Source organism: Xenopus tropicalis, chromosome 1 (genome assembly GCF_000004195.4).
Source record: "Xenopus tropicalis strain Nigerian chromosome 1, UCB_Xtro_10.0, whole genome shotgun sequence".
Lineage (NCBI taxonomy): Eukaryota > Metazoa > Chordata > Amphibia > Anura > Pipidae > Xenopus > Xenopus tropicalis.
In genome coordinates this window covers 187285800-187305284 of record NC_030677.2, presented here as the reverse complement: position 1 = coordinate 187305284, position 19485 = coordinate 187285800, and the positions used below count along the sequence as shown (strand labels likewise).

The following is a 19485-nucleotide window of genomic DNA, read 5'->3' as shown; positions in this document are numbered from 1 at the left end:
CCTTTTTTGAATTACGGTTACATTTACCGATAACGTTACATCCATTGAATAGTTTAAATGAATTAATATTGCAGGACCCCTTTGAATTCCATGTCCCTACTTTAACTGGTAAACTATTTGTGACAAAGGCAAGAAGCTGGAGTTGTTACAAGCGTTTGTATAAAGCCTCTCAGCAGGTATCATTATGAACACCCAAGCCTGTGCGATGTGGTTTTGAAGCTGTACAGGTGGGCAGGGCGGCCATTGCATAAGATAATGTTGCTTTATTACCAAGCAGAAAAAGCAGTTCTTCTAAACTAGCCGTGAGATGTAAGAACATTAACCTGAGAAATAACATCAGCCGAGAACACTTTGTGGTACTTTATGCACGCGGCTCGGCAGTGCAGGAATCTCTGCTATATCTCCGGTGATTACTGTCACAAATTGCACATCACATTGGAGCTGGAATGAAGCAAAATTGTAGCTATTTTCTAAAGTAACCACCGGAGTATTCTCCCTCAGTTCATCACTTGCAAATGCTTCCCCTTCTAATTTCATGTAAAAGTCTCATTTGCAACATTCAGCTTGCGCTTGCTGCATTTCTATTAGATGCCAGTAATTGATATGCCTTTGGTGCCACCCGTGGTAGCAAAACAGTCCTTCTGAGCAGCATTCCCCTCTGTGCAATGGAATATATTCAGAGTGTTTGCAAGTGTTTTTTAACATCAGTGTTCATTCTCTGTAATATTTCAGTATTTCTCTCACCCCTAGCCTAATGGCATAGATCAGGGGTCGGGAACCTTTTTGGCTGAGAGAGCCATAAACACCACAAATTTTAAAATGTAATTCCGTGAGAGCCATACAATATGTTTGGCCACGGATGCTGCGGGGCAAGGTAGGGTGGGTCCCAAGGATGCCTGATGTGATGCAGAGGAGGGCGTGGCCTGCGCTCGGCGGATAGTAGACGCGTTCTAAGGCTTAGAACACGTCTTCTACCTGCCGAGCACAGGGGCAAGATAGGGTGGGTGCCAAGGATGCGATGCGGAGGAGGGCGTGGCCTGCGCTCGGCGGATAGAAGACGTGTTCTAAGGCTTAGAACACATCTTCTATCCACCGAGCGCAGGCCACACCCCCGGTTATTTTTTTATTAAAGATTTGGCAGCGAGAGCCAGATGCAGCCATCAAAAGAGCCACATCTGGCTCCTGAGCCATAGGTTCCCTACCCCTGGCCATGGGCGTCCACAGAAGGGGGCAAGAGGGGGCACTTGCCCCCCCCTGGAAAAGTAGCAAAAAAAACAAAAAGCCTTACTCGTTTCTGCACTTTCCCCTCAAGCCCGTTTTGCTGTGCTCCGATTGGATCTTTCTTCTTGTGGATTCTCCAATCAGAGCACAGCTTCCTTGACAGACAGTAAAATTGACCAATCAGAGCACAGATGCACACAGGGATCGGGAGATTTTGCAAACTGGAAACAGAAATGAGGACTGAAAAGAAGAATCTTTACCTAAGAACCCACTCTCAACTTTTGCTGGAGATTTCATCCCACAGGCACTATACACAGGCACTATACCCAGGCACTATACACAGGCACTATACCCAGGTACTATACACAGGCACTATACCCAGGCACTATACCCAGGTACTATACACAGGCACTATACCCAGGCACTATACCCAGGCACTATACACAGGCACTATACACAGGCACTATACCCAGGCACTATACCCAGGCACTATACCCAGGCACTATACCCAGGCACTATACCCAGGTACTATACCCAGGCACTATACCCAGGTACTATACAGTTCTAAAGAATCACTAGCTGACATTAAATTGTTTTTTGCCTGACCTGACATCTATAATAATTTATAATCTATCCCCTACCCTAACAGATGGAGGGTAAGTTAACTCTTTCCCTCTGAAAAAGCTCATTGTGTGTTTGTATATTTGTTGTTGTTTTTTGCACTTACTATTTTTTTTTTATTTTTGTCATTGTTTTGTTCATTTATAGTAAGTTACAGTGGGGCCAATGTTGTGTATCAGTGCCAGTGTTATAGTGCCAGGGCCTGAATATCTGCCATCAGTACCCACTGCTTCTCACTGTATATAATGTGCTGGGTTTGTAAATACGGACTGCGTCTCACTGTATATAATGGGGAGTCAGTACCCACTGCCTTTCTTGCTATAAAACTAACATAAACACATCTAAAGGGGTGGTTCACTTTTAAGTAAACCTTTAGTATGTTATAAAATGGCCTATTCCTAGCAACTTTGCAATTGGTCTTCCTAATTAATTTTTTTGAATAATTTGCCTTTCTCTTCTGCCTCTATACAGATTTCAAATGGGGGCCAAAAAATATTGCTCTGTGAGGCTACAATTTTATTATTATTATAATTTTGTATTACTTATTTTTCCAAGTAGGCCCCTTAACTATTCATATTCCCATCTCTTGTTTAAACCACTACCTGGTTGCTAGCGTAAATAAGACCCTAGCAACCAGATAGCTGCTGAAATACCAAATGGAGAGCTGCTGAACAAAAAGCTAAATAACTGAAAAACCATTAAAAATAAAAGTGAATGCGAACTACCCCTTTAAGCTAACTGATCCAAACACAAATGTTTGCAGATCCCCTAACAGAAGTGCACGTATGAATACATTTACATACTAAACATTTTAGGGTAAAAAAAAAAAGCACCCCCCGCACTTTTGTACAGTATCCCTGGGAGTCAGTGGGAACGGCAAGAGGTAGTTGGGAGGTTAACTTTTTACGCCAGCAGCGAATCCACTAAGTCTCACATTAGCTGTAGGTCAGTCTGTGTATGGGCCATCTTTAGCCTCCCCTAGTATCATCCTGCAAAAAAAAAAAAAAAAAATATATATATATATATATATATATATATATAAATATATTTGTCTGTTGCAGGATGATGCTAGCTTACTTGCCTCCCCTTGGAAAATTTTCTGCGGACGCCCATGCCCCTGGCATAGATGATGGCCAGATGAGACAGACTTATTACTACATGTGCATTTCCGCCTGGTATGATAGGATTTCATTTTCATGGTTTTGGAGTGTTCTGGTGTCTAAAGTTGGGCTCAGCCAATTAGGACAGCTATGACCAAACAAAAAATGGGCCAACAAGTGTTTGTTTCCATACATGATAACACATCTTGCTGGCTGGTAACACTGGTGTAGGTTTACACTAATTTAAAGAAAAAATGTACTGGCTTCTTCATTTATTCTGGTTATTTGGGTGATTAAAATAGATCAGGAGCCAGGAGGTCAACCATATGTGTAGCCATATTGGTAACTAATCTGCCTGTGAATTTATATACATATAACCAAAAACCATTGCAAATTTGCAATGAACGTATATTGAAAAAGTTCTTTTCTTAGGCAAAAAATATTTTTTTGGGTTGATGTGTCCTTTAAGTTTGAACGCTATAACCAAGAAATGTGTGAAAAGTTATTTTATCTATCAGTTTCTATCTGTTCTGTTGGCCGTGTCTTCTGTAATTATGGCACTGTTCCCCATTCTGTGCAGCTGAGCCGAGTTTCTGAGTATTTCCCAGTTTCTGTATCAATATTACATTCATATTAATTATATTAATTAGACCTGGTAACTTAGAGCTGAAATTCCGATTTTTAAGTTTTAAGTTGGCTCTTAGCGCAGGGAATTTTCTTTCTCGCAAACCAATGGAAAAACCATCATGGTTAGGGAAAGGAGGGACAAAAGGTGCCAAAGAGTCCTTCACAATTCTCGACATGCACAGAGAGCCTTCTGAAAACTGAAGCTATTCATACGCCACGTGCTACACGCACGACCTGTACAACCAAAAAGAGAGGCTCCAATTATAGGTGGAGACATTCAAATCACTTCTTAATTTACCTTTGGCCAACTTTGCATCCAGAACCACTGGTTTAATGGCATAGATACAACCTAATAATTCAGAGCCATATATCCAACTTCTACATGGCTTGTTTCAATCTCATTAGATCTCATAACTGTTAGATTTTGGAACATGGCTTCTGAGGAATAAGACCATCAAGAGAGCATCTGAATGCACAAAACCATATGTTAGGGAGAGAAGGTCCAAAAGTAGCGCAAAGAGCCCTTTACAAGACGTGGTGTTCTTGGAACAGAAGGTATTCCTCATGCTACACACACAGCACTGCCTAAAAACAAAAAATTAGAGGCTTTAACTATCATTTAGGATTATGGCCAGAGACATACAAATTACGACTATGTCCATGTAGCCAACAATGCACCCAGCACTGCTGGTTTAATAGCACAGCTACAGCCTTTTAATTCCCGAGCCATATATCCAAACTTGCAGACAATTGAAAAATATTTTATCTGATGAAAAATACTTTATCTGATGAAAAATACTTTATCTGATGAAAAATACTTTATCTGATGAAAAATACTTTATCTGATGCTAATATCACGAAAGGGTCCATCTGCCCCGCTCCTGGTGTCAGTAACTTACTCTTGCACCATCACTTCACATCAAACTTGAAAAGCAATTGCATAAGTATTCTTAAATGAAGAATGAATGAAGAAAACAAATAAATAATTACACATTTGCTTGTGAGATATTTTAGTCTGTGCCATTGGCTGCAGTTACTTTTGTGAGTCTGCTATCCCGTCACAAAGCACTTTATTTCATATCTGACTATTATGAGTTTTCCAAAATTTATGAGCAGTGTTGGCCAGGATTTATGTTTTCTGAAGGGCAGGAATGTCACTGCCGAGTGTTAGTACATAGCTGTGATTGCACTTGTGCGGAGTTGGGGGTGTCATAAATATTCGGCAGTGATTTCTGAGCTCAGCCGCATCATGGTCACATGGACTCGCCATGTAGCTTTGTTGAAGAGGAACTGTTGTGAAAATGAAAGTATAATACAATATAATACAATTCATCTCTCATGTCTTAATATAACCATTTTGGGAATAATCAAGTTATTCTTCACTATCACCCCCTTATTAATTGATTAATTATTAATCCTTTGATCACATATAAAATATTTGCACAGGTGTTGCACTGTGCTGCCATGGTGTAAGTAAGAGAGTGCATTTATATTGAGTGGGGATAAGAGGAATGTTTAGTAGAAGGTACAGTGGCAATGGCTGCTCTACTCTCTGATGTCCCTGAGGAACAGTGGCTAATGCAATGCGGCCATACAAGGCTAAAGGAAAGACATCAGCTAAGGGTAAATGTGAGCCAAAGTGAATAGTCCTTGACTATAATCTCTGTGCAGTGGCTTGAATGAAGCAAAAAGGACACGCATTTCTAGATTTCAAGGCAGCAAAACCATAACTGAAATTTCTGGTGCATTCCACTAAGAACTTGCCCAAGAGCAATCGAGGAGATGGGATGGCAGGTCAGTCTAAATCCTTTCCAGTCTTTTAGATTGTAAGTTCTGTCGAGCCGGGCACGTAATGCCATTTGTATGCATGGCGTATAAACCCTTCCGTTGTACAGTGCTGCCAGTGGTACTACTAGGGCAACTGAAATCTTTACACTATAATGCCAAGCGTTGTGAGACAGGCGGCTCAGGCTTCATTACAGATGCAAGCAGGTACTTAAGGGCTAACCCTGCCTGTTAGTGCCGTGTCGGGTAACTTGCTGATGCCAGTATAGGATACACTATCTGCTATGCTTGGGACCTGTTGTTTTAGATTACCTTAACTAAAAAAAACGAGAAATAAACCTAATATGATTGATTTGCCACCAATAACGATTCCTGCAGGAAAACCCTTAAAGTGGACGCTAAGGGAGGAGGCCTTTTTGTACTTTGGAGCTTTCTGAATATGGGGTTGCCAGATAAAAGATCCCATACCATAGACCGTCACATAGCACCTCTATGTACTTGAAATGCCAGGGCCCATTTTGAAGCCTTACCCAGACCTGCCTGTCTCTGTTGCTTGCCTACATACTTAATGAAATGCTGGAGTTGTAGTCCAGCAACATTTTGTGTAACCCAGCAGTAGCAGTGTCTGCCTACTATTTAATATCTGCAATGTGCAGCTTAGTATACAGTCCGACATACAGTAAAATGGACAGAAGAGATTGCCTTGGGAGTTGAGCAGGATTTTCAGTCCTTACCAAGAGGTACAGATATAGGACCCATTATCTAGAAAGTTCCAAATTACAGATTTATCTCCCATAGACTCCATTATAAGCAAATAACTCAGATTTTTTAAACAGATTTCCTTTTTCTCTGCAATAATAAAACAGTACCTTGTACTTGATCCCAACTAAGATATAATTAATCCTTATTGGGGGTTTATTTAGTGTTTAAATTATTTTTTAGTAGACTTGATCCAAGTCTACAGAAAGACCCCTTAGGCTGGCCATACGCACACCAATATTATTGTACGGAACCTCATTTTCTATGATATTCGGTGCGTAGATGGTGGCTCAATATCACAAAGGCTGAGACCAATGGTCGCAGGAATGACTATTCGTAATTCCTACGTGTATGGCCGCCATTATCCAGAAAACCTTGGGTCCCATACCTGTATTGGGAACACCAAGCCTGTGCTGTGTTTTCTGAAGCAGCGGTGGCACCTTACAAAGGTACCTTACAGTTCTGCTGGGATGGCACTAGTTGGAAAGATTTCCTTGTAATTAATTATCCAAGCCATACAACATCTGTGTGACTGTCATTAATCTGTCCCCTAGGATATTTTACACTCTCTGTATTTATATCTGGATACTCTGCTGTCAAAAAACAAATTTCCTCTGTTTTCTCATAATTATTTTCTGTAGCCTCCATATGTACTGTACCTAATCTGCTATTTTATTAGCAGTCTTACAGCTGTCTTTGTCTGTTGCCTTCCACTGACAGACCCCCAGCTACATTCCTAAGCCTATGGACCCATGGGCACTTTTGTGTTTGAGCCCTGCTAAGTTCATTCTGCCAAGTGACGCGAGGCTCAGGGTGGGTCGCTCTGTAAGGAGCAGGGTGTTTATGACAGGTGCCAGATGATCACGGTTCCTGTGTCAGATGCAGAAGACATTGCTTAGCCTTTTTTTTCCCTTCTGGTACTGGTTCTGTGATCATTCTCTGCCTCTCATCAATTTGACACTTATTCTTCCTTTACAACTTTACAAATACAGTACATTACATTGGCCAGTATTAAAGGGATTCTGTCATGGTTTTTATGTTGTACTGCTTATTTTTTTTACATTGCAAATAATTCACTCTACCATTTTAAAGTTTTATTCTTTGTGTGTAGGTACCCCCCATTGTACGCCCCATTGTGCACTTGCAAAGGCGCATCCCCTTTTTCGCTCAAATACAGAGCACTGTGGAGAGTCCATATGGGAGCTGCTTTAACTTGAGGCGGGGCATATCGCCCCTAAATCTCAGTGCATTGTGCCTGAGTCTGAGCTTTCAAAAGGAGCCAGCGCTACACATTAGAACTGCTTTCAGATAACCTATTGTTTCTCCTACTCCCATGTAACTGGAGGAGTCATGACTTGGTTGAGCCGCACTTGGATTTTTACTATTGAGTGCTGTTTTCATATCTACCTCTAGGTGGTGCATGGGAGCATTTTTAGTAATACAGGTGTCGGGAGCTTTTATCTTGCTACCTTCCAATTGTTCTGCTAATCGACTGCTGCTGGGGGTGAAGGAGGGACGAAGAGGTTGACGTTACTCCAGCTTGCAGCGCAGCAGTAAAGAGTGACTGAAGTTTATTGGAGCAAAAGTCACATGGCTGAAGGCACCTGGGAAACTAAGTGTATGCCAACAACCCTATGGTAAACTTAATGTGGGATGTGCATAGACAAAGCATTTAGAGTCATTGGACCTCTCACCTTTAAAATAAAATGTTTGGAGATCTAGGCCCCACTTTAAATATTGGGGTGTTTGCTGTTAAATAGGAGTAATAGAGGTAATCGGTACTAATAGTTTGTGCTCAAAAACCTTTATAGAGGATTCCAGATTTAACAATTTACAAAAATAAATTGTTGTCCCAGTTATTCTCCCTGCATGTGATATGCATTAGGGTGTCAGGATTTGTGTATAAATCAGCCCCATAGTTTAAAAAGGATCTTAGAAAAAACAAACAAAAAACATTAAAGAGAAGGAAACTATGAAGACAGGCTTATTTGTGTAAAACGTGCAAACTCCAGCGAACATGGAACCGAGCTAAAAAAAAAAAATAAATTTGGTTCCTTTACATGTATGTGCTATATAGTAGCATTGAGGATAGTACAGTTAGTAGACAGGAGCTCCATTTGTGATATAAAAGAAATATGATCCCCACAGGGACCCAAATATTTTCCATTTTCTTTACAATTTTAATGTTTGGTTCTGAAAAATGCACTGTACTTGTTATATCCTGACGCAGGTTTTATTGCAGTGACTTCAATGGCATTTCCCTCTGAACAGTTTGGGGTGACTTTTTTTTTTTTTATTTTGCTAAAATACAAATTAGGTTTTGTATTAGATGGTTTCGGAATTCAGAAGAATCCAATAGAGCATCTCTGTAGACTATTGAATAAAATGCAATATTAGCATCATTTATTCTCTTGTTAAAAGGTTAAATTTGCAGCTGTCATAGGTTTGTTGAAGATGAACCTGATGGATTTATATATATATATATATATATATATATATATATATATATATATATATATACTCACCTAAAGGATTATTAGGAACACCATACTAATACCCTTCTCTGACCTCTAGCATCAACAAGGCATTTTCGCCCACAGGACTGCCGCATACTGGATGATGATCCCTTTTCACACCATTCTTTGTAAACCCTAGAAATGGTTGTGCGTGAAAATCCCAGTAACTGAGCAGATTGTGAAATACTCAGACTGGCCCGGCTGGCACCAACAACCATGCCACGCTCAAAATTGCTTAAATCACCTTTCTTTCCAGGCCCGGATTTGTGGAAAGGCCACAAAAGCCCAGGCCTAGGGCGGCAGAAGTTTAGGGGCATGCCGCCCCGCCGCAACAAAATTTTAAAATTTGGCTCCTATACGGAGCAGTCGGGACCTCTCCCCACTGCTCCGTATGGGAGGTTAAAGGTTTGCGCATGCGCACTCGCACTTGCGCACGGGGGTGTGTCGCGCGTTTGCGCATGCGCACAAGGGGCGGGGCGACCAACGGGGGCGGCCTCGGGGCGCCCTGAAGATAAATCCGGCCCTGTTTCTTTCCCATTCTGACATTCAGTTTGGAGTTCAGGAGATTGTCTTGACCAGGACCACACCCCTAAATGCATTGAAGCAACTGCCATGTGATTGGTTGATTAGATAATTGCATTAATGAGAAATTGAACAGGTGTTCCTAAAAATCCTTTTGGTGAGTGTATAGTTAAAAATGTTTAACTGAAAAAAATAGATGCAAAGACATATATTTTCTAAGCTTATTTTATGTGAATTATTATACAGTTTTCCCCCTGATTGGACCCAGGTGTTTACAGTAGAATGCATTGTATTTGCTAACTGTCTCTTAAATATTGCATTTCATCAGTTGTCTGCACCGATCTATAACAGATTAGGGTTTCTCGCTTGTGTGAAATCCCTAAGGATGCTGGGAATAGCTAATTACTCTTCCTTCTGCCTTTCTTCACTTTCACAGAAAACGCTCTTTGTACATATAGGGGTTTATTTTAAAGATTCAAGTATTCAGGAGCAGTATTGAATGATTTTCTGACTTTAAGCTCAGGCATCACAGAAGGCTGTTACAGTATATGAGGCAATTATTCAGAATCTATAAATGAAATAACTTCAGCTTCAGGTATATCTTGATTGAAATATTTTTGAATTGGCAAAAGAAGCAAGGGGTTAGCCCTGCCATTGAGAACCTAGGGTATCATGGAATCTCCATCCAATGCCCTCACCGTGAAAACCACCTACGCTGCTCCAAAAGGAATAATCTAAAGGGGTGACCTCTGGTGCGCTGATAGTTATTATGGGAAAAAAGAACCCCCCCATCTGCCTATAATCCCCTCTAATGTACTTGTACAGAGTAATCATGTCCCCTCGCAAGTGCCTTGTTTCCAAAGAAAACAACCCCAACCCTGACAGTCTCACCTCATAGTTTAACCCTTCCATCCCCTTAACCAGTTTAGTTGCACGTCTCTGCACTCTCTCCAGCTCATTAATATCCTTCTTAAGGACTGGAGCCCAAAACTGCACTGCATACTCAAGGTGAGGCCTTACCAGGGACCTATAAAGAGGCAAAATTATATTATCATCCCTTGAGTCAATGCCCTTTTTTATACAAGACAGCACTTTATTTGCTTTAGTAGCCACAGAATGACACTGCCTGGAATTAGACAACTTGTTATCTACAAAAATCAGATCCTTCTCCATTAAGGATCCCCCCAACACTACTATTTAGTCATACCTCCCAACTGCCCCGATTTCCGCGGGACAAGTCCCTCTTTTAACAGCTCAGCCCGCAGTCCCAGATTCTTACAGAAAAGTCTCTCATTTCCTTAGATCTCCTGCACTGAACGCTAAAAAAGATATATTTATCAACCTTAATTAAATAAGTAGCTTTTGGTAGAGAGCCCAGAAATCTTAACCAGCTACACCTGCACTTATTAACTTATTTTTTTTTTTTTTACATTTTTTATTAAAATTGAAACTAATAAGCTTAACAGGTCTCTTGGGAGAACTGAGACTTGCAACTTAAGGGCAATTTCAACTTTTAAGCAAAACTGTAATAACACATAAAACGACCCCAAAACCCACACAAATAACCTGCCAAATTTAGTAAAATGGGAGTGGTATTTAGGGGGTGTGGTCGCAAAATGGGTGTGGTCAAAACATTTTGCGCAGCATTTCTTTTTGTCCCTATTTCAATTTTTCAAATGTTAGGAGGTATGATTAGTGTATAACGCGCGTTTATATTATTTCAACCAAAGTGCATAACTTTAACCCTCATTTTCTATATTTCTGCCCAGTTTTCCAATTTAGTTAAATCTCTTTGCAAAGTGGCAGCATCCTGCGTGGAACTCATAGATCCCAGACAAGTCACTAGGGTGCGCGAACATCCTGTAGTCATGTTGAATACCTTGCATGATCTCCAGTAATCTCTTGCCCGCAATTTACGAAGTCATTACAATCTTTTTTTAATCTGAAAAATCAAGATAAACCTATTCATTAGGTTCTTAAATTGAGCCCAAGGACATTTGCTGTCATTTTCTCGAATCCTTTGTCTCCAGCCGTTTTATAACTCAAGTGACAATGCAAAGTAAGATCTGTCGCGAAATATAAAATCAGATATCCAAATCCGAAAATGAGCTTATCTAATTCCCACTGATTTTGAGTGTTTATTGGTAGACTTGAGCTTGATTCATATTCATTATATCATAAATTTCAAATCAGATATCTGGTTTATGCAAAATGTAAATACATTAGCTTTAATAAAAGCTAATCTCTGACCTGAACCTATGCTAAATGTGCCACTGGGTAGGGAGCTGGATGACGCCGGAAGGCTGCCATACACAGCAGGTTTAAACTGCTAATTCGAGTCATTTATACTTATTCAGCAGCTTATCTGCCCATGTATGCCCCCCCCCCCCCCCAACGGGTCTCTCCTGTCGATATCTGGGCAGGTTTGATTTTTCCATTGGTCGCCAAACGAGCAAATCTTAACATGTACGCCCACCTTTACTTGGGAAAGTAATAGGAAAGGGATGGAGATCATAGAACCTGAGTTCCTAAGGATGGTAGTGGGGTGTAAGGAATCAGGAGCATTAATATTTGATGTATTGGATTACCATGCAGGGAAGTGTATAGCATCTCTGTGCAACGTGTATACTCCATACAAACAAATCCCTAAGAACCACTGCTAAAATCCTACATCAAATTGCGATTGCCAGTCAGGAAGTCCCTCTTATAATATATGGCAAGGCAACAGTGAAATGTTACTGCATCTTCCCAATACACACCTCAGACAGGATTGGAGTACATGGAGCCTGGTTATTGTTGTATGGGGATTGTGTATACGACTGGCAAGGGAGGTAGTATGCCCTGCAAGATTCCTTGGTTATTGTGCATATTTGTTAATATGGATGAGCATTTATGTATGCATACATATCTAAGGAAAATATCATCCTAAATAATTATCATATTTACTTTTAATGAGAATTATTTGTGTTTTAAAGAAAACAGGAGTTATTAATACTGAAAATTTTTTGCAGTTTTTCACTAAAATAAAATTCCCCTGAAGCCCATGCTGGTTGGTTACACGCAAGTATCTTATTGGGAAATTGTCTACTGTGTTTTTGAGCACTCAGTTGCCCCAGGAGAGTCCCATTAAACTGTATTTGTCTTGTGAACCGTGAAGCCTCAAGGCTGATTGCATGAGTATTATGTTTAGCTTGCTTCCAATGTACTGACTGTAACCAATAGGGGAAACAAACACCTATATTTTCTATACGGCCACCGCAGCAGCATATTTGATTTACAGCCATATGTAAAAAATCTCTGAAAGGATATCATGTTTGTAGGTAGGTATTTCTGCATACTCCAAATACCAATGACGGGATCATGGAATTATAATAATAAATTCTATATGCTTCTAACACTTACACCAGGGATCCCCAACCTTTTATATCTGTGAGAAACATTCAAGTAGAAAAGGGGTTGGGGAGCAACACAAGCATGAAAAAAGTTCCAGAGGTGCCAAATATGAGCTATGATTGGCTAAAACTTGCCTCCATGCCAGGAATTAAAAAATATGCACCTGCTTTGAGGCCACTGGGAGCAACATCCAAGGGGTTGGGGAGCAACATGTTGCCCCTGAGCCACTGGTTGGGGATCACTGACTTACACTTACAATTTTAGTGAGGGCCTGAGCCTTGTAACCCCTTACAGATCCTTTGGATGTCTTTATCTGCTACCCTTAAATTGGGTTCTGGGCCACTTTTTAATGGTGGTCCAAAAGACTCATCTGCATTTGACCAATTACTTTTTCTGTGTAGCCAATGTAAAAATAACAGTATATAACAGTAATGTTTCCAGACACCTGCATGTTACATTGTATTCTTGGGTAGTGATGCTTCAGGGATGTTGGAGCTACATGTTTATTATGAGGCAATAAGACCTTGGGCACCCTGTTTCCTGGATGCAGGACTTGCTGATTCATATTCCCCTAGTATCTACAGAAATTCCTCCTCTTGACCTCTGATATAGGGTTCTTGGGAACCCAAGTGGGGAGTTCTGGTCCATTCCCCAGAGTTGGGCACCTTCCCGTGCCTGCCTACTTCCAAGTAGGGAATACCTCTGCACCAAGTTGAGACAAAGTAAGGCTACAAAGTAAAGGCATTTCAGCTGGAAGGTAGGCCCAGAAGGCATGAGGAGGACTGATGCAAAGTCCTCCTACTCTTAGAAGATTAATTGCAGTCTCTCACCAGCCCATGGAACCACCTACAGGTCTCCAGGAACCTCTATACAATGGGGCGCATGGTTTGGGATGAGTGATCTATCTCCCCTTATCTTCAATTCTGTGCCTGTAAGTATGGTACACCCCCACTTGAGTTGCCATGCTAACCCATATCTCCTGCATACATTCCTAGAACAAGCACCTTTCCAGATCCATCCTCCTCACTGCAAGGTCCTTTCCTACTTCTGATGGGACGGGACTTCTGTTTTTTGTCAGTGGGTCACTATTTCATACTGGACTCTCTCAGCATTCCATTGTACCACTCTGTGTGCTATTCTGCTTGGTCTGCGCGCTGCCTTACATTACATTCTATTTGTCCAGCCCTCATTCCCAGCCATATAAGCCACTTATTAAAAGGGTGGCCTTAGCGTTTTGCCTCCTAAAGCGTTTACCTCTTAAAGCACAGTCACCATGTGTGTTCTGCTAGAACTTATCAAGTATGTGCCCACTCCTGAAGTTATACCTAAAAAAAAGGCTAAAGCTGGCCATAAACAAGCCGATAATATTGTACGAAACCTCATTGTATCGCAGGAGGCTGCTGATATCGGTCGACTCGCTGATCGGGTGGGTTAAAAGATTTTGATCGGGCGCCACAGAAAGGCACCTGAGCAATATCTGCTTTCAGAGCTGAATCGGCAGAAGGAGGTAGAAATCCTATTGTTTCTACCTCCTTATCTGCCGTTTCAGCCCTGAACGTTAGTGGCCGATTGGAACGTGGAAAATCGATACGTGTGTGGCCACCTTAAGTCTACGCCCAAGAGAGTTAAAAGAGATAAGATTATTAACTGTGCTCCAACTGGTAGCCAAGGTGTCTCCATCATAATACAGCTCTGGAGCAGGAGCAATCCTAAACACTGGTATGGTATCTGTCTTGTCAGCCAGTAGGCCAAATACTGTGCCTTTTCATTTTTCCTGTTTATTTATAATATATATGTGTGTGTGTGTGTGTGTGTGTGTGTGTATATATATATAATATAGTGGGATGCCAGCACTCACGTTACTATGAGATATTGCACCTGGGTGCAGTCCTCAGAAGTCCCAAACATGGTATATATGGGTTCCACTTGTACTGTTGTGTAACTTTGACAAAGGCTGGGATACCACCTGAAACGTTAGTTCTCTGCCATTTAATAAATACTTAATTTATCCCTAAGTCCTGTGTGTGCAGATCCTGTTTCTAAAATATAAATATATATATATATATATATATATATATATATATATATATATATATATATATATATAATATACACATGTACATTTATAAACGGCACTCACGGCATAAAGTCCATCCATGAAACCTTTATTGAAACTCCATATCTATAGATATATATTTAATATATATATATAATATATATATTATATGTAAAATGTGTGTGTGGATTAAAGTAAAGTGCATAGGCAGTAGAAGAATAAAAGAGCGATGCTAAAAGAGAGATTCTAAAATGGAGGGGTGTAGCAGTCAGAGACTCTGGAGCCGGGGGGGGTAACATTTTGCAAGTGACTGAAGGCAAAATAACAAGGAGTATGGAAGATAAGGTTAGATATTTTAGCAGCCTTTGTTGGTCAGTGGGATACTGGGAGTTTTAGTACAACGCTAGAGAACTAAGTTACCCTTCCTGTTTCTAAGGACATTTCGGATGAAGAATTTATTTGTGTAATGCAACCTTGAATCCAATTCTTCAAATATGGCACAGAAATCAAAATATAAAAAGCTTTTCCATTTATTTTAATGCTAGCACAGTGTATATGATGGTATCAGCGGGATAAGAGCTGGGCCCACATTGCTCACAGAGAGCAGCAAGGAGTAGCGGGAGGATAGAAGAAAGCTATTGTCCTAATATGACAAGAAAAGGTTTTCCTCGCTTTGTTTCACATGAGAAGGCAGCAGATGGAGTGATCCAGCTCCGGCACATACAAAAGAGCAGCTCTTCTTGGCTTTGTCTCTTAAGGTCACATCACAGAATGAGGAGGGCTACCTGATGTGCTTACATATGAGGTGAAGAATGAACAGAAAAATGTCATTCCTCTGAGACTTCAAACAAGAAATGACACTCTCTGTATTTGCCCTAGTTTTCAAGTGGATTTATTTTTTACTTAGCTTGCATGGCGTAACACTTCAGAATAAGGCTTACAGAATTTCCTGTTTTGATGGTAAATCATGGGTCTTTGTATTGATTGTACAGGTAAGGGATCCAGAAACCCATTATCAAGAAAGATCTGAATTACAGAAAGGCAGTCTCCCATACACTCCATTTTAATCAAATAATTCAGATTTCCTTTTTTCTCCATAATAACAAAAAAAAACAAAACAGTACCTGTACTAGATCCCAACTAAGATATAATTAATCCTTATGGGAGGCAGGAGAATCCTATTGGGTTTATTTAATGTTTAAATAATTTTCTTTAGTAAACTCAAGGTATGGAGTTCCAAATTACAGAAAGACCCCTTATCCAAAAAAACCCCAGGTCCCGAGTATTCTAGATAACGGATCCTATACCTATATATGAATTTTTTGTTTGCTTTTAAAGGGATACTGACCAAATTTTGAAATTTTTGCTGCCACCCTAGCCTGTAATATAGTGGGGATGGTGCATTTGTTCCAACTTGCCCCTCTTCACAGTGCAGTAGCAGCCTGAAAAATCTTGATCTTGATTCACTAAGGCACAATTAAGAGCATATGGGTCAGTGCATGTTTTATAACTAATGGTTTGTAGAGTTGGCCCTGGATGTAAGGATCTCTACTGGGCCCTAGGGGGCAGTCACTATTTATAAGGGGCTTCACTACTTAAAGAAAGGTTAATGGCAGAGCACTGTAAACCTCTGGGCTGGATTCCCAAGCACGGCTAGGGTTGATAGGGGCAGCAGAGAATTCATAGGATTATCATTAATGGAAATGTGTAGTGGCTCTTTTGACTTTATTTGCCAATAATGAAAGGGGTGATCTGAGCACCGCTACCTACTGTGGGATGATTCTGACTTAAAAGGTTTTTAAGGTCTGACAGCAATTAGTCAGTTTGCTGCTCTGTTAACATTTAGAATTGCAAGCGACTGGGTCACTCTTCAGTTAGCGAGAGAAAGCTGAATTCACTGTATAAGATTATAATGAGAGGGACGGTTGCTAACTTATTTTTCTTTTTACTAATTAGGATTTTATTTAACTAACGGTTACATTTTGTTTTCATACTGCCAAAACTGTTGTTGTTTTGCTGATTCAGTACTCTGTCAGGGTGCCACCTTGTGGTTACATTGGGTATTTCATATTGGCAGACCAGAAGCATGTATAATTAGGTTTTAATAGTCATACCTTGGCCAATCGCTATTTTTAAAGAAAAACCTGCACTTTTGTTCATAAAATAATAAAACTGTGCTAAAATAATGAAGACTGAAGATCAATAATAGCTTTTTCCCCCTTCTAGCTTGACAGTATTCTGTCGCCACCCTCTATGCTGTGCCGCAAATGCAGCAATCCTGAAGTCTCCACAAGGTCTTGCAAGTCTGTGAAGTATAAAAGCCAGCTTAGCGACGACGGACGCATCCTGAGAAGGGGGAGCCTGGGCGGAGCGCTAACAGGTAAGAAGGTGCAATATGAAGTCACTGCAATTCTACACTGTTGCCAGGATAATTCCCAACATGCTGCATTATCATTCCTGCCTATTTTTCATCCGCTCTGAGAATGCTATATAGTTATCATAGTTATAAATATATATATATATATATATATATATATATTTATTTATCTTTTTCAACTCCACCTTTTTCAACTCCACCTTTTTCAACTCCACCTTTTTCAACTCCACCTTAGGGGATCTCCACCCAAAAACATTTCAGTGGTTTTGAAAAATTATTTGTAAAGGTAAATGTGGTTCAATTTTATTACTCGGATTTTATTAACAAAAGTCCGTTCCCTCCTTTAATCATTCTGGCTTCTGTTACTTTGTTTCAGGAGTCACAACAAGTGAAAAGAATACAAACTGCCACACAGATGTGGATTTGTATAACAATTTCATTTACAAATACTTTTTTCTCTTGAAAGTTTAATTTTCTTTTATTGAAACTTAAAAAAATAAATGATATTTATTTGCAGGGCACCACTGAATAAACGGATCATTGAATGAGGCCATGCACATGTCTGGCCACTCGTATGGTATTTGCTAATATGCAACATACATTACTAAATACGGACAAATGACTATCTGTATAACCTGATCCATGGCTGCAGCCTCAGGAACCCGCACCTTGCACTTGATCCCAACTAAGATATCATTAATCCTTATTGGAGGCAAAACAATCCTATTGGGTTTATTTAATGTTTTTTCATGATTTTTTATTAGACTTAAGGTATGGAGATCCAAATTTCAAAAAGACCCCTTATCCGGAAAACCCCAGGTCCTGAGCATTCTGGATGACAGGTCCCATACCTGTAAACTGCTAATATTCATGGCTGAATTTTTGAGTCCTAAGAGAACACAGCCTGCACAGGTCAGTGCCCATTATACTGAGTTGAAAGCACAATCTTTATGCTATTGCCCTTAAACAGTATAGGGCTCAGTTACGACGGAACATTTGAGCTTCTAAACTTTTCCCCATAGTTAGTCACGTTTTAAATTCCTTTCATTAAAGTACTTTATTTAAAATGTGATCCTCGCACTTCCATATAGTTATACTCAGTGCTGCTCGGTCCTTCCTGCCTTCCATTGACAAAATGAGACCCTGAAGCTACCATCACCACCTCCCTTAGGGTTCCCTTCTTGCTCAGTGTCAGTAGGTGCATCACACTTGCACCTATAGTCAGGCACAGGCGTCATTTGCACTGCAAACACTGCACATGGTGCAATAGAGACTTCTATGCAATTGCATCTGATTTGTGACAACATGCGCTCTCAGTTGTGCTAATTTTGCTAAATTTGATGCAATCGGAAATAATGCTGCATTGTGGGAACAAACATGGCACACTGGAGCCGCAGAAGTAAACTTTATATCTGTATAGATAAATAAATATGTTTAGAAAGCCAGCATATTTACAGTTATTTCAGTACAGGTATCGGACCCCTTATCCGGAAACCCGTTATCCAGAAAGCTCCGAATTACGGAAAGCCCTTCTCCCATAGACTCCATTTTAATCAAATAATTCAGAATTTTAAAACTGATTTCCTTTTTCTATGTAGAAATAAAACAGAACCTTTTAATTGATCCCAACTAAGATATAATTAATCCTTATTGGATGCAAAACAATCCTATTGGGTTTAATTAATGTTTTATTGATTTTTTAGTAGACTTAAGGTACTGAGATCCAAATTACGGAAAGACCCCTTATCCGGAATACACTTGGTCCCGAGCATTCTGGATAATGGGTCCCATACCTGTAATTTATATTATTACATTATTATTATTACATTGCACATTCCAGTTGGCCAGGCTGCGGCTGCATTTTCTCTGGGTATTAATACCTATCTTAGTGTTATGTAAGTACTTTGCCTTTGCTTGGATCTGCTGTCTCTCCATAGACATAATGGCGTAAAACTTACTTTAAAACAAAAAGGCAAAACAAATAACGTAGGCGAATGTGCAAGTTCCTGCATTCAAGTTGGAAATTTCAGTTGTCTTTCTGTGCCAATGTCTATAACTGCTCAATGCCTGCGTGTGTGGCAAACGCAGATAACGCTTCCTTTTTGGCACAGGGAAATGATGAGCATTGTCTGTACCGCAATTCACTCACTGCCTGGGCTGTTCTATGAGTCTGCTCGATCCCATATCCTCTGGGCTTCAGCACTTGGCTTGTTTTATTAACCGGGAAACTTTTGTTATAAATATTTCTTGAGCCTAAATAAAGCTTTGTTACAAACAATGGCACCATTGTGTTAGAATTATATAACCATGTCACTGGAGTGCAGGTATAAATCCAGCACAAGCCTGGTATTGCCTACGCTCCAGCCCAGCCCAGGGGCAGATTATCATTAAGCCTGCATTGCCTTCAATTCCACCCATCAGTATCTTTTAAATATTTTTATTTGTCTTTTTATTTTGTTTTCGAAACATCTAGGGCTCAAGAAATATAATGATTAAACGTGGAGAAAA

At 40.2% G+C, this 19485-nt stretch overlaps 1 protein-coding gene across 3 annotated transcripts in view; it reads left to right on the top strand.

Annotated features, from left to right (window-relative positions):
* Positions 1-19485, top strand: part of mast4 (microtubule associated serine/threonine kinase family member 4) — a 294389-nt gene that overhangs the window by 43817 nt on the left and 231087 nt on the right. For all 3 annotated transcript variants that reach the window (XM_002934204.5, XM_012967214.3, XM_012967220.3), the window contains exon 2: positions 16827-16980. In XM_002934204.5, the coding sequence (XP_002934250.3) occupies positions 16827-16980 (154 nt within the window). The remainder of the gene's footprint in view (positions 1-16826; positions 16981-19485) is intronic.